General features: G+C 36.1%; 1 protein-coding gene across 1 annotated transcript in view; it reads left to right on the top strand.

The window, feature by feature from the left end:
* Positions 1–16,946, top strand: part of LOC134542629 (inhibitor of Bruton tyrosine kinase) — a 115,793-nt gene that overhangs the window by 56,611 nt on the left and 42,236 nt on the right. The window contains exons 10-13 of the mRNA XM_063387027.1: positions 2,493–2,710; positions 12,035–12,319; positions 12,622–12,820; positions 16,108–16,427. Of these exons, the coding sequence (XP_063243097.1) occupies positions 2,493–2,710; positions 12,035–12,319; positions 12,622–12,820; positions 16,108–16,427 (1,022 nt within the window). The remainder of the gene's footprint in view (positions 1–2,492; positions 2,711–12,034; positions 12,320–12,621; positions 12,821–16,107; positions 16,428–16,946) is intronic.

Below are 16,946 nucleotides of genomic sequence, written 5' to 3'. Positions count from 1 at the left end.
CCACCCTTAGGCCCTGTGTCACTCTGGGACTGAGGCTCTGTTTCGCCTTCGGGCAAACAGCAAATTTGACTGTCTTCTCCATCGCCTGACTGTGCAGGGCGGAGTCCCAATGCCTTCGGCTTCTTATGGAAAGACTATTTTCAGGGGTACACAAATCCCCACCTTTCATAACTGGCACCCGACGGACCAAGTTCCGGTTCCGGCCCAGTGTTTTCTTTCGGCCCGCCTCACAGCACCCATGTTCAGAGTTTTTGTCACGTGACATCATTCCCAACATCTGAGATCAACTTTCCTAATTACATAATTCACCGTTAAGGGTGATTTAGACAATTATAATACACCTTGGATTTGAACAAAATGTTTTTTTATAAGTAGTAGGATACAGGCGGACCTGGTACTAGTTTTACTGAGCAGGGTAAGTGTTTTTTTTTTATTTTCCCTATATGCTCCGCATTCAAGCGGGGGAGTATGTGCCGGAAATTAGGCATTTCGTCACCTTTTTTAATTTTTTCTATAATTTTAAAATTTTTTGGGGTTTCTTATTTTTTTAATTTATCTGGTTGTTAATGGGGGTGATTTACTTTTTGTTAGGCCGGTGTACGCCACGGATTTAAACTTTGTGCCAGTGGACCGAAGCCCCTTCCCAGGGGACCAATCTGATATTTTGCTGTCTAATGTGGACATGGTCAGCCCGGTTGAAATTTCTCTCGCCTGCAGTCACGTCCCGAGTTTGTAATTTTAATTCCCTGCATGACCAAAACTGCTTTGAGCAGCTCCTGGGCTGCAAGCTGCTACCTTGTAGAGGCCTGCTGAGAAAAGCATGTCTCGTCACGAAGCAGTCTCCAGTGGAGCTGCGTTCCCACCTTAGTAGCTATTTCTGCCCCCCCTTCCTCTCTCTCCTCCTCACTTTAGTTCTGAGAAATTAAGCTAAGAGCAGTGACCGGACGGGACGATGACCTGATGCAAAAACCTTCTCCCGGGTCCGACAGACACATCCCTGACATCTAGCGGAGGAAAAAGTAACCGCGGGCCTGGTCGCCAGCGTGCAGAGCTTACCCTCATGACACCTGGTGGCAAGTCTGCTCACCACCTCAAGTAGTTCCCCCTTACGCCGCTAGAAAGCAGCGTCGCGGTGCCATAAGGCACTATGCTTTCCTCTCGCGGCCCGGAGAAGTCGATTGTTCGTTGCTTTCGTTTCGGTCCGGTAGAGAGCGCGCATGTCGTGTTGTTGTTGCGCCCGCCTCGGACTCCTTCGGAAATTTTCGGCTTAGAACCGAACCTACCCCCTCCTTTGACCCGGGGCCTTACCGCCCGATTTAATTAGGTGCTTTGTCCGATTGCGAGGACTCAGCCCTCTGACCTCGGCTACTGACCACGTCTCCTCTACGTCCTCTGCGCTAAGAGGGTTTTTGCGGGAACGGTGATTTTCGTGTGCACGAGAATGTAGTCAGCTTGCTTAAGGGATGTGATCCCGTTTGTACAGTAGCCAGGCAGAGGTAGTTTTTAGAAAAGTCATGCGTTGTTAAATCTTTTATTTATTCTTATTTAATTCTAAAAATTCCGGTTTCGTCCGCGCATCCTGACTTCTTGGTCCGCTGCATCCTGATGTCGGCGCGGGACACCTAGTGAGCTCCGAACTCTACACCCTGGTTGACAGGGTCGAAGTGCTGGAGAGACAAATTGCTCCCAGCTCGTGGTCCTGCACCTCCACTGCGGGTCACGTTAGAAGAGAGGTTTCCACGACCCGACGTTATTTTTTGAAGACCCGGGTGGTAATATGAAATCAACATCCCCCCCCCCCCCCCCCCCCCCACCTTCTAGCTATGAACTACATTAATCGAATGAATAGCCTACCAGCGAACAGTGCTTTCCTCAAGAATATGTAGAGTCAATAAAACTAATCATCGATGTAATAATTGGACAAATCAAATTTTGGTGTGATACTAATAAATTTTTGTTTATTTTATTGTTTGTTGTTAAAGTTGAGTATATGTGTTATACTAATCTAAGGGCCGGCCCGTTATCGAAAAACTTAATTTATAATTAATATATTAATTGGGAAACTGTTAAATGCCAAATCAAATGAAAACGGAATTCATTATTTACCTTTTTTAAATAAAACAGGGAACCTATAGACCAAGCTACTTGTGTAGTGTTAATTTATTTATGATATACCTTCTTCCCGTAAACGATCCACCAGCTCCCCAGTTGCTTGTGTCAGGGAGTTCCAAATTGTCTTGTTCTCCACCTCGTGCCACCTCTGGTCAATAAACTTATTTTTCTTATATTTCTTACCTAGCAAGTTTCCAAGGCTCTTTTTAATTAATTTAAAATAATTCAATTTTGAGGCACGAGGGGCGTTACAACTTTTATCACATTTGCTTTACAGGGGTTTTATTATGTGCATAAATGTTATTACTGACGGGTGTGCCTGGAAGTTGGCAGCACCACAGAGTTTTAATGGTTTCTTTCTCAGTTGTTGCCTTTTGCAGACTGGCCAAGGCCGCCGCGTGTTCGCCGCCCACAAGTTCCTGGTGGCCTCTCGCAGCGAGCCGCTCACGAAGCTGGTGGCGGAAGCCGCGGGAAGGTGCGACGGGGGCGTTCCGAGGGTGGAGCTGGCCGGCGTCCACCCGCAGATATTCCAGCAGCTGCTCCAGTTCATGTACACCAACACCTGCGACCTGCTGCGGCCCGGTCCGTGCGCCATCCAGTACGTGCCGATCCAACAACACTTGCAGACGTATTTTCTAGAGATGTGCGAGTACCCGATATTTTCTGGTATGGTTCGAATCCACAATTACCCGAACCCAGAATCGTTGTACGTACATGGATTCGAACAGTATTACGAATATTCACAAAAGTTATAAATTAATTTAATACGGCTCAAAAATACTAGCAGTGAAAAATAAAATTAGGCTACTATTACGTAAGTATTTATAACATGATGTATCAAAGAAAGATATGTAAATTAAATAATTAACACAGTGACATTAAAAGAATGTTGAGAGCTTAAACTATAATTATGAATTTTGTCGTATAGCAAACTATAAACTAAAAACAATTACATACCTACAAGAAAAAAAATGTTGGCTATTTATTGTAGAAAAAATAGTTTCGTTTGCTGAAACGTTTATAAAACTGAGATTTCCCTGTGGGGTGCAGTTTATTACGATTGAGTTGGAGAATTGAATATGTTTTGGTTTTCATATTTTAAAGTGTTTATTATTAAGTTTACATAATTATAAACATTTCAATCTCAGTGTAATAAATAATTGCCAGTAATTACAGTTAGAAAAAATATAACAAACATTATTTTTAAATTAATTAGTTATTTTTAATTATTCTGTGCTTAATATTCTGAATCGGATTGTATCTCAAATAGTGTTGGGCCGATTCCAAAAATATACCGATTCCGATTCCATTTTCGATTCTTAAATTAAAGGGTCGATTCTTCGAATCCGATTCCGATTCCTTAATTTTTATCTGACAATGTTCAACAGAGTAATATACTCAGAAAAAAAAAGTTTGTTTATGATTTTAAAAATGTAATTGTGTTGTGTTTCATTTTCTGTGCAGAAATTAACATTATATACAGCTTATATAATGTTAAAAAGTATGTTCATAGTTCATTACCATCAAGTTACGCTACCTTGAATTTCTAGCACAATTTGGCCTTTTAACCTTGCATATAGTTAGATGAAACACTTGTTCAAACACTGCCAATAATCAAAGATGTCTTATGACGTAAATTGTAAATAATGTTATAACTTAACCAACTTTAGATACCTACCTTACATTATCAATTCAATTAATTGTAAAAAAAGAGGTTCGTATGGTTAGGTTAAGAATTTAATTTTCAAGCACAACTAAATAATGATCCAAATAAAATGTCAATATAACCTTGTTTATACATATTTCAAGGGACCAGGGCGAAAAAAAATAAATAAAAAGAGGGAAAGGTAAAAATAAAACTTTATTATCTCATGATGGAAATGACAAGAAACAAATATGCACCACACTAAAATAAAATGTCAGAGATGCTTACGTCTTAATATATTACCTAGAACTTAATTATCTCACTTGGTGAAAAGAATAAATCCATCCAGTCTTGCAGTTCTTCACAACCGTAAAGAGAAAATAAATTTTCGGTTCTTGAGTAAGAAAGTTATGTGCATGTTTTAGCATCTCAAAATTTCCACATTTTATGGTGAGATTTTCTTACACAAAATATTTAAACTCTTCAAATAATCGCGTGTTAATATTTAATTCATTTCAGAAATTTATCGGAAACAATTCTGTTAACTAACACAACTACTTTAAAAAGAATGTTTATGTTTGGTAATAAAAATTTACGAACGTTTCAGCAGCAATGTTTAGAAATTCAGATTAGCCAACAGCCTTTCCAAAATATATCTAATGTAAAACGAGCATCGCTGAACACGCACAAGAATGCCGATATACAGCAATTTGGTTATGTTGCTTTTATACTTATTTTAATATAGTGGCAGTAATCCACTCTGAATTTGGGTAAAATCTCATTCAAAAATTATTTCATTTTAATTCTTTGAAGTTTAAAGTGCGGAGATGTGAAACATCTTAATTTTCACGTTCACGTCACCAAAGATTTGGTTTATGGCCGTATGGTTTACCATGGCAGGTAGCACAAACAAAAAATTAGGATGTTTACAATGGCAAATGTAGCTGCCATGATCAAATAGTTAACGTTTACATTATTTTACTTGCCGTTTACATTTACATAATTTTCTTTAAACATTATGGTTTTGCCTAATTATTTTTGAAGGTTTACTATTAAATGCAGTGCTGTTACAACGTAATTTCCGAAAAATGCTTTCGCTTAAAGCGGGAAAGTAGATACTGCATTTGTACTGTAGGGAAAATGGCGGTGCAAGTAAATAAATACGTTAATCGCCATAATACGGAAATCAGTTACGTAAAAAAAGATTGTATTATGTAGTTTAAAAATTATATTTGCATGCATTTTAATATTTTCTTACATTGCGTAGGAGATGTATTTTTCAAACTTAAAAACAATGCAGGAATCGGTCACGGTCGATTCCAAAACCATTGTATTCTGAATCCCACGATTATACTGGAATCGGTGGAACCTACCGATTCCGGAATCGGAATCGACCCATCACTAATCTCAAATATTGCCAGGGATTCGACTCGGATTCGAACCGAACTGAAAATCAAGGATTCGCACATCCCTAGTATTTTCCATACAAAATTTGCTCTTAAACTAAAATTGAAAAGAAAATTCCTGCTAAATTGTTTTCAGAGCTTATTCAAACGTTGATTTACTGTCAGAGTAAAACAATAATTGATAAATTTTGGTGATCGATTCATTTTTCTCAAATTTAAAATATGTACATACTTGCCAACTTGTACGATTTACCCGTAAAATGTACGGAAAATCATGTTATTGTACGATTGTACGGCCAATCAGTTATTTTACTGGTTCTCCGACATTTTTACGTTATTAAAATACGTTTGTACGATTTTGGTATCGTATCAGCGACAGGATATCAAGGTCAAATAAAATACGTCCGTGTCAATTGTTTCTTCATTGGTTACTACAAGCCAATCATCGCGCAGTTTATGTTGTGTTTATCTTTTGGGCATGTATTTTTTTTTTTAGCAGTCTTGGAGTATTTTAGCGCGGAATAAAGTGTTGTGGTTTGAATACGGTTATATAATTATTTTTTTATTTAGCTTGCATTAAACGAAATGCGTAGTGCTACGTAAATAATTATTTAGAGATGCGTGTATTGTAATTGCGTTTGTGGCATCAGTACGATTGTATTGTTTACAATATGAGCGGAAAAACCAAGCAGTACTCGCAGGCATTCAGAGACGTGTATATGCAAGAGTTTCCGTATATTATTAAGTCTGATAAAGGTAATACGTATGCCTTCTGTAAGGTTTGTCGTTGCGATGTAAACATTGCACACGGCGGAAAAAACGACATTAGAAATCATGGCAAAACCACCTAACACAACAATAACATGAAAAGTGGCGAAGAAAATACGAAAATTCAGAATTATTTTGTGAAAACTGAAAGCGTGGACAATGCCGTCATTAGGAGTGAGTGTTTGTTCACGCATTTCATTGTGGAACATAACCTACCGCTTAGTGTGGCCGACCACGCCAGGCCTCTAGTTAGGAAAATGTTTCCTTCATCCGACGTCGCAAAGAAATATAGCTGTGGCAGAACAAAAACATCTGCTATTGTTAAAGAAATGTCTGCAAATGCTACAGAGGATATTGTGACGCATTTGCAAAATGGCCCTTTTTGTTTGTCAACCGATGGGAGTAATGATTCCGATTCCAAACTGTATCCAGTGGTGGTTACGTTTTTTGACGAAAATGTGCAAAAAATGGTCTCGTGCATTCTTTCGTTGCCTAATTTACAAGGCGATGCAACAGGTCGTAATATCGGCAGTTTGATGTTGGCAGAATTGGAACATCTTAAAGTACCCATAAAAAACATGATATCATTTTCTGCAGACAATGCTGCAGTTATGCTTGGACATAAAAATGGTGTGGCAGCTGTTTTAAAAAATGCTCAGGAGGGACTTATTGTAATGGGATGTTTGTGCCATTTGATTAATTTGGCTGCAGAAAAGGGGTCAAGTTGCTTGCCAGTAAAAATTGACGAAATTTTAATAGACATTTATTATTATCTTAAGAAAAGCAGCAAACGAAAAGAAAGTCCGGCAGAATTTCAAAATCTACACAATAAAGATGCTAAGAAGATTTTGAAACATGTTTGTACCAGGTGGCTGTCATTGGGTAGAAGTCTGACTAGATTTGTAGATCAGTGGGAACCTTTGTTGAGTTTCTTCAAGAAAGAAGTCAGTCATCAGAAACCACAGTGTTCGTCACTGACATCTTACAGGATTCCGAAAGAGAGTAACAAATCTGGAGAGAGGGTAGGCATGATTCAGAAACCATCAGGTTCTTCACTCTTGCCCAAAGAGAACTTCACATCAGTAGGTAAGACAGATAGATGTTCTTTCACCATCGTGTTCTTCCTCACCTTCAAGCATGACAACCAAGCCGTCTGGAACAAAAGAATCTTTTAATTTTGTAAGAAAACAGTCAAGTAAAAGAAAAGCAGATGGTGATCCTAAGGTCTCTTACAAGAAAATGGCTGGTGCAGTCTTGTCAGTAAGTGATTCTGACCTTATTTTGAAAAGTAAAAGTCCAAATTTAAGTCGTGAAGAAAAGCTGTTTTTATTTCTCTCAATGCCACTGAATAGAGCTTTCTGCTTGTTTTTGTTGCATGTGATACCCTCATTTGAAAAAGTAAACATAATGCTCCAAGCATCAGAACCGCAAATTCACATTTTGCGACACATGCTCTATGACTTGTTGAAAGAGATATTATCTAAGTTTGTTAAGCCTGCTGCTATCAAGAATGTGGATATTCTTGAAGTTAGCTATCATGCTGTTGAAAATCAGAGGCAAGACTCTGATATGGTTATTGGCTTTCAGACTTCACAAACTGTAAGTGAATTAAAAGCATCTGACAAAAAAGTGTTTTATGAATCTGTGAAAAAGTATTTCATCACTGCATGTGACTATATTGTTAACAAGTTTCCTCTGAAGAACGAAGTTTTGATGAAAGCAAGTGCTGCCAACATTGAGGGCATTGAAAATGTCAGTTTCTCTGATGTTGAGTACTTCCTGAAATTGTTTCCTGTAATGTTACCACTTAAAGACAATGAAACAAGGAGCATGGCCATGGATGAACTTCACAAACAGTTCATTTCCCTTCAGCTGGAAGATCTTTCTTGTTTAACACAGAGTGCCAATATTGTGGAAAAATGGGTCAGTGTCTCAAATATGAAAAGCATAACTGGGGAACCGAAATTTGATAGACTATCTAGAGTAATGTTTTCCATACTCACAATCCCTCACAGTAATGCAGAGTGTGAGAGGGTGTTTAGTTTGGTCAAGAAAAACAGGACCCAGTTCAGATCCCAATTGTCAAATAACTCTCTTGAAAGCATTTCTGTAATTAAATCCAGACAAGTGGGTTTTTGCTATGATCAGAAGTTTTCTGAGAAATTTCTTCAAAAAGCTAAGAAAGCTACTGCAGCATCACTGAAGCATTTTCCTTAAGAAAAAAAAAGCTAGTTCGAAAGTGTTGTAAATAAGTTTGTAGGCCTATATTTAATTACATACCTAGATAAGAACATGAATTGAGTGCAGCTGATGATGGGTGCAATATTGTGTAAACTTCTATATCAGATGTGTGTGAAATATGAAATTCACAATATTACAATGCAGATGTTTAGCTAATTTAATAGCTGTATGTACTTTTTTGTTAGATAGTATAAAATATACAGTATTTGGTTATTTGTTATGTTTAATCGTGGAGTAACCAAATTGCCGTGTTTGGTTTACGCTATAATTAATCATTTAAAATTTCTACTGGATTGGGAATTTCAAAAGTTGGCAAGTATGTATGTATGTTTACTCAAATCTTACCTCTTAAACATCTTAAAACTGTGTTCAAGCATTCAGCCAGTAATTTAATACTTTCATTGCTGCAAAAAAAATTGTAATTTTAACTGACTTAGACGTTTAGTTACGGAAATACAAAGTGTTATTTTTTTTTTTTGTTGCAAAACTAGCGAAACTTTACATCAGAAATATTGTTGCAATTTACTGCTTTATTCACCTCATTTGTAGCCCAACCTTGTCAACTTGCGAACAGTTTAAAGGAAATATGTTAGAACTGTTGTCTTGATATATTTATGTTCATTATTTATTTGGATAAAAGTCATGAATATGGGAAATTTCCAGCGTCAAGACATCATACAAACAGTACCTCTCTTGTGTAGAAGTAAAGTTTTGTACATTTTGGCCAATCATCCAAAGCCTGTAATGTGAAAAAATTTTAAGATTTCTGTTTTTACATACAACAATTGTTTGTAACAGCCACGATCGTGCCTGGCTGAGATGACTACTGTTCCTTGCACTTACATAAATACTTGAAAAAATATTTAATTTGAAGTTGCAGTTAGTTGGGTGTTAAGTTTGTTAATGATAGTTACAGACTGTTGTTGGTGATTCTCAAAATTAAAGAATTGAAATGAATTTAGACTTTATAGTCTTCTCATGACCGAAAATACATATTGCTGAGATAACATGACTTCTTGGCCCAGCCCATAAACAATGACTGATGAAACAAAATACACAAAAGAAAAATCACAAAACAGTACAAACTGGGGACTTCCCTGGAAAGGCTGCCTTCGTATTATCTATATTATTATTATTATTATTATTATTATTATTATTATTATTATTATTATTATTGTAACCTATATTCGGATATTCCCCGGTCAGAGAGCTCTCCCATGGTCCTGTTGAATGTCTTAATCTCTCTTTTATAATACAGTATGTGATAAACTATCTTCTATCATCTTGCCACGGTGTTGGGCATCTTTTTTTCTTTTTACAGAAACCACTGTCCTACGTTTTAGAAATGTCACAAACACACTATGAATCATATACAAAAAAGTATAGTTATGTAAAGAACATTTTATGTGAAACAAAACTTGGAAAATCATACTTACATAAATAGTATCCTAGCCAATAAAGTGAGAACCAGTAAAATCACAGACTGCTTTTCTGAATGAAATAATTAAATGTCAAAATTACTTATAAAAATATTAAGAATTATAAAATACAAGAATTAAAAAATAGGTCACTATGACTGTGGACCATATAATCCGCTGATATACTGCTGCCCTGAAGAACATAATGGCATAAAAAAACTCTTTAAATGCTACATGTTACATGAAAGCTATATTAAAAAATCCCCTATATGAAAGAATTGACTTTATATTTTGTGTAATTATATACACCGGGGTGTCTTCAAGTCAAAAAAGACAAAAAAAAATTAACGAAACATGAATGGTGGTCATTAAATAAACATTTACAGTGCAGGATGTCATGAAACTTTAATTTACAGCAGCCTTATGTGAACATGTTTGTTTAGTAATGCCTCACTTCAGTTTATAGTCACTCATTAAGTAAAAATTATTATTGAAGCCACTCCACTTAAAACATGTGGAAATAAATTGTGAAAATGATTTAGCTTTCTATCAGAAAATTCTCTTGTGTTCTTGTGAATAATAAATCAGTTTTGTATTGTGTTTAATTTTGCTTATTAGTTATTATATACCTATGGGAAAATCACCCAGCGAAATGGTCTTAAAATTGATTAACCAGTATTTTTAGACATCTGCACACATGATTTGACACTTTTAGAAGTTATTTGTAAAGTGTCAAAGTTTGTTTGACATTATAAACTTTTAATGGAGCTTTACTTAATATACAGTAGAATCTCGTTATAGCGAGCACGGTAATAGCGAGAACACGGCTATAACGAGGTATTTTTGAGGAATTAACGGCGTGATCGCTTGAAGCGCGCTTTTGTTATTTGTCTGCTTTATCTCCACCCCTCTGGCTCGCCACTAGACATCTTGCCGTTGACCCCTGTCACATTCTTCAGCCTTGCAGTCGCCACCTAAGTGCGTGGCTTTAAAAATAGAATCCCATCCTTTCTTTCTTTTATCAAACTTCCGTTAGTTATCTGTGCCGTGTGTAGACAAAGTTTGAGATTGGAACAGAAACAAGGTAAGAAAGTATTTTTTACAAATTAGAAATATGTATGTTTTTGTTTTTATAATCACGTATTTTCACGTTTATTTTTGGTTGTTATCTTAAAAAAAAATAATATTAAAAAGCGGCTCTAATGAGATTTAATTGTTTCTTGGTTAACAAAAACTATTAATTATCAAATTATTGTTAATTGTTTATATTCTATTTATTATTATTATTTACGCGACGTCATACTGTACGCGTACGCATACGACTGAATTCGTTGCTGCAACATAACATAGCATGTTATGCGGTATCCGAAGTAACGAGTAACGTAACGATAGTAACGAGTACTAATTGTAATAGTAACGAATACATATGGGTACGCATTTTTTCGTTACTTTTACACCTCTAGTAGGCACTATAGTCTTTATTTCCGAATCGTTAGGACAGTTTTCTTGTAACTTTTGTTTCGGTCAATTGTTGGAGTATCTGTCCGGGAAAGGGGTGGTGATGGTTTGAGTTTAATCCCAAATTTATTTTCTAAAAAAGTTGACAGGTTTCTTTAAATGAAAAAAGTATAGTTTTCCAGCGTTCATTTCGTTTGAGGTGTGCGTGCGTTGCCGCAGCCGCACTCCTGCTTTTTTTGTAAGGAATTAAATAGTTGCGCTACACTAGCACCACCTGTTAGCAACATCCCAAACCAACATGGCCGCCAGCAGACAGCCCGCGTCGACAATAGATAGCAGGACAATGCTGCGTCGGCCGCGGGCTGAGATGCTATACTTAGATGGCGTGGTAGGGTATTCTGGTTATTTTGACGCAATCTGTGATCACATCCGTACTTATGGGGTATTGTTTTAAAGAGAATTCACACATCTGCTCACAGAAATTAAGATTTCGTTAATATAACCTGTTATTTTCCAATTATACAGGTTTAAACACAATTTTTATGCTATTTTTGGTTAATTTTTATTTTTTGGGGGCCGAAATTTGTCCAATTCGGTTATAGCGAGGATAAAACCCGGAACCGTGACACCTCGCTATAACGGGACTCTAGTGTATGTGCACATTAATTTGGAAAATTTAAAATGTTGTGTTTCTGGTTTTGCAGTATTGGCATGAAACCTGGATATTTGAGTGGCATTAATTGTGTAGTCAATAAATGATTTTAATGTATTTAAAAGAAATGTGCAAGTTTACATGTCGGTAAAATACATTTTTTTGGCTTTATTCAAAACAAGAAGCAACACATGAACCTGGGTTTACATTTAAGTTAACACATTTGCCCAGTGTCAATTTAATTTTTTTTATTTCCCCCCTACTATAATAAAAATTATTTTTGTTACTCAACTTCAAAGTTTCTATTTATCATAAGTGATTTTCTGTTTTGTAGAGTTCCCAAGTCCAGCCCATCTGATAACAAGAATGTGCTGGGAAACAAACCTAATGTGGATGTGAATGAAATGTTGGATTCCACTACATTTAACTCCTCTACAGTTAGTGCATATGAAGTGATTTTAGCCGAAGGAAAAAACAAGAAAAATAAAGCAAAGCAGCATTTTATGAAGAAAGTTGGGGAAGACAATGAAGGAAACTTTTGTGATCCAATCAGGCTTGCACAAGAAGCTGCCAAGAAGTTTGGTTTAATTACTCTCCAGAAAAAACTTGATGGTGTCAGGTATGCATATAAGATACTTTTCTACACTTCTTGTAACTTCTGAACAGGCCAGACTGTGGTTTAATGAGAAATTTCACAAGGCAAATATTGTACAGGTTTTCTTAATACCTAATAAATAAGTGATGCGTAATAGTTAAATAAGTGAGCTTTAAATTTAGATTTAGAAATAAAATAATGACACACTCAAATTTATTTATAAAAAAGTTATTTTTGGATTATTTATTTATATACTGTGGCCAGTAATTGTAAAAGTTGAACAGCCCTGCCTAACTCTACACATTCACATACACTTCTTTGAACAGGTATGAGAATGGCCTCATCGTGTCCAAGAACAACCGTCCTTGTCAGCCCGCTGAAGTGTCGTTCGACCACAAGAAACACAAAGAGCTGTACGACGTGACGCTGCGCAGCGAGGATGGCAAAGAGCTGAAGGCGCACAAGTGTGTGCTGGCGGCACGCCTGGATTACTTCAGCAGCATGTTCGGCGGTGGCTGGGCTGAGGTAAAGACTGTTATTCGGAAAACTCTGGATAAAAGTCTGGAAAGGGACCATTTCCGAACTTCGGGAAAAATAATTTTTCCTCTCGGGATAGTAACTTGGGAATAGGAATTTTCTAATAGTCAAAAACTTATGGCTGGCAAACTAATTTTTATTTTATATAAATACATGCTTATGTTTTCGTCTCCATTTACATTACGTAACAACAGCATCTTTGCCTTGATTGACCGAACAAAGCACAAAGATATCACAAAATAAAATATTAGAACTATCTGTGAAATAATTCAACTCTCATTCATAAATACCCTCAAAAATAAAAATTCAGACCAAATAAAATACTCAAATGTTATCAAACATAGTTTAAATACATTTATTTTTACTTTTGACAAATGTGAACATCTTTACTGTATCTTTAGGTTATGTTTGAAAATGAACTCCACGAGAGCAGCTATTAACAATGTTGCAAAACACATAACATTCGAAATGATAAAAACTCAGTTTTTATCAAAGAAACGAAAAGGCGCCAATATCGTTTTAAATTTTTAGGCCATATTTTCTCTTCCGTTTTCAGAAACGTTCGGAGTGGTTTTTAGTTTTTTCAGTTTTTTATCATGTATGATCAAAAGTAAATTACGTAAAATGAGAGTGTGATTTAAAAGTGGACGTGGCAATTGTTTATCGTAAATTTTATGAAATAAAAACGTGTGGGTTCTAAATTTGGCATATCAGGCAGAACTGGCATAGGTGATCCAGGTGTTACTTCAGCTCCTATTTGGAAATTGTTCAAGAAACTACCTAATAACAGGATGCATTGCACTTTTACCATTCTGTCAAGGTAAAACCAAGAATTGAGGTTGCCAGTGAACATATTTTCTCTAGTGCTGGCCATATTATCATACCAAAATAACAAGAGAACATTTTGAAGAATTGGTATTTCTGCACAAAAATTTGAAGTAGAATAGGCATGAGGTATTTGTTTTTATTTCCATTATGTGTTACTCATTATTTTTTCCTTAATTGCTAATATTTTTTGTGAACATAAATCATTTGCGCTATTAATGTGGATGGTTTATGCAAGACTTATAAATTTGCACATTTAAATAGTAAATATATTTTTTTTATGCATGCCAATTTAAGTGACAACTACATTGCTCTTGATCCCTAACCTGAATATCCAATATCTTTCCCAATTGAATCCTGTCCGAAAGTAAAAATGCCATTCCTGTCCACCTCTAATTAATTTGTTTTAAAAGCATAAGAGTTTGGTGCTTCTTATAAACATTGTTTAATGTTGTCGCGGAAGACTGAAGTTCCACAAATAAAGGCGTAGCTTGGCGATAACTAAATGTCAACCCAAATCTTTTTAAATGCAAATACCTTTGCCTACCCTTTAAAATGAAATTTTTAAAGAAATAAATAAAACATAAAATTAATGAAGCATAACTAAATAATTATATTATACTCAATCTGCAAGTAGAGGAGGAATATTTTTTAAGAATATTTACTTGCCCCCTTAAAATATATATCTTTGAAATGTTGCTTCAGAAAGTGTGCACTTACTGTTAAAAAATGCCAACAACCTTAAAACAGAAAGGGCAAAGGAAAACTGTGTGAAACATGCACGACTCACACCCAATTAGATACCGAAAACCCAATTAAGGAAATTATACTTTTCCCGCAAATATTCATGCACAACTGCTAAATGTGCCAAATCTTTGTACATGGTAAGCAATATCTTTAAACAGAAATTCCATATTAGAAATCTCTAATTGTGCATTTTATGAAAACAGATGCAAAATTGAATATATGTACTTATGTATATTATTTCTAAACCACTGATATGTTTGTTGCCTAAATATTAAAGGGAAATCTGCAATAGGCCTAGGTGTGCATGCATGTTAGTAACTTTTGTGCTATGTTTTCTTAAATCAAAAACACTGTGAACTGCATTTAGTTTGGAGCAGCAGCAGCAAATAAATCTTACAGGTTTGAAACTAATGTTCTCTTCATCACCTGTGGTATAAAAATGTAAACATGTCATAAATATGAACTTCAAATAAATTGTTTAATTGGGAATTTTACTTTATCAGCATACACTGGTAGAGTGCATATGTTATGGAATATCAAACATGCAAGATAACATTTTCAAGCTAAAAATTTTCTATTTTAGAAGTTTGTACCGAAATTGCATTTCAGTAACTGGCACTACACATTGAGTCACATGACTGAATCTTAATTAAAATTATCCCGTGAAGAAAAGGTTCTTCAAAAATGATTAGGGATGACACTACTCACTGTGGACCAAATTTCCACGCTGATGGTAGACTTTGCCTCAGCGATATCCCTCGTCAAACCAGCTCACAGCTGATGGTCATCGTGAGGTAGGGCATTGCACGTACAAATCTTGGAGTCCCTAATTTCAGTCGATGTCCGCATCTGTCTGTAGTTCAGCATGTTCACCGAGTTCGCGCACTCAGCTGCCTTGTCACCCACGACTTGTGCGCAAGCAGCACAGCACAGCGCGAAACCATACAACTGGAGAGTTCATATTTCTTACAAACTCATTGAGCCCAAAATAAAATAAAAAAATTAATTTTAAATGTTCTTATATGCCATTTTAAAAATATATATAAATGAAACTATTCAAAAGAAATTGGTAGTGAATTTTTTTTCTGTTCAAACTAAAAAGTTATAAAAGTTATAAATAATAAAGTAATAGAATATGGGCTCCAAAAGTTTTTAACCACAAATGAACCAAACAAAATCCAATATAAAAATGATTTAATTTTGAAGGGGTGTCAGCTGACCTTACAAGGGGAGCAATATTGATAGATATTCAGAAAAAGATCACAATGATTTTATGAATACAAGGAGCTACGGTGGTGGTTGTGGTGAGAACATGCCCCACCTACCAAGGTGATTCCGGTAGCGTTAAACCTTGATTTTTCGTAGGTGGGGATCATGTGGGACGTTGTGGTGAGCTTGTGGGTTTTCTCACTTATCATTCAGTCAGTGCACCTTTCTCATGTTATTTCTAATAACTCCAGTATAAATAAAAATTAAGCCTTCATTCATTGTGTTTGAGAAAAAATGGATTCAGTAAAAGGTAGCTACAATAAATTATATATGCTGAGTTTTAATTTTATTCATCAGATTTTGTAACTGCAGGTAATTAAAAAATGTTTAAAAAGCAACTGTAGTTTTCATACATCTGCATTATTATTTGTTGGTACATTTGTGAGAGTGGTGTGTCAAAATGCTTCTCAGTGTTTACCTTTATTTTGTTACAGGCCCAAACCAACAGCAAAGCTTTGAGCATTCCTGTTCCTTTTGCGATTCTGGAAGTGTTGGTGGACTTCCTGTACCGTAACGATGCCACCTCTGTGTCCAACTCGGAGGATCTGGACTTCGTCTGCAACGTTTTGGTGCTTTCGGACCAGCTGCTGATAAAGAGGCTGAAGGAGATTTGCGAGGTTGCTCTGGCGAATCTTATCACCCTTAAAAATGTGGCCCATTTTTTACAATTCTCAGAGACGTACAACGCCGACCAGTTGAAGCTTTGTTGCATGCAGTACGTGTGTCTGAATCTGCCAGCCATTCTAGAGTCCAGGTAAGTTGTAAAACCTTCGGTCAGGTATGATGAATGAGAAAATTGAAACTATATTTATCTGAAAACCAAAAAAATTTTCTTTTAAGTTAATAGTATTTTGAGCATTCACAATGTCAACTGCTACAGATTATTTGAAATCATAAAATATTTATATTTGTTAACTAGCTGCCCAACAGGCTTCACACGGCTATACTAATGGAAAAAAATTAAGCCGCATCTAAATAAAAAAAAATTCAGTGAAAATTTATTACAATGCTGTATAATGTACCGGAGAGAAAATGAATAGCACCGATGGTTTCCCGACTCGTGCACGCAACGTACAACTGATGTACCCGTACTTCGCTACGGCAATCTACAGGCAGATCACTCTTGCGCCGCTCATTATACATGTCCCTCCTTGTGGGTACGCCACTGCCGCGCGATGCCCGTTGCCATGGAGACGCAGAAGGCATGAACAATGCAAAATTCTGTTCTCATGCAGACAAAGTACCCACTGTTGCTTGGTTTTAACCATCCATG

This window comes from Bacillus rossius (genome assembly GCF_032445375.1).
Source record: "Bacillus rossius redtenbacheri isolate Brsri chromosome 9 unlocalized genomic scaffold, Brsri_v3 Brsri_v3_scf9_1, whole genome shotgun sequence".
In the NCBI taxonomy this organism is placed as follows: Eukaryota; Metazoa; Arthropoda; class Insecta; order Phasmatodea; family Bacillidae; genus Bacillus; species Bacillus rossius.
This window is presented reverse-complemented; position numbering and strand designations above follow the sequence as displayed.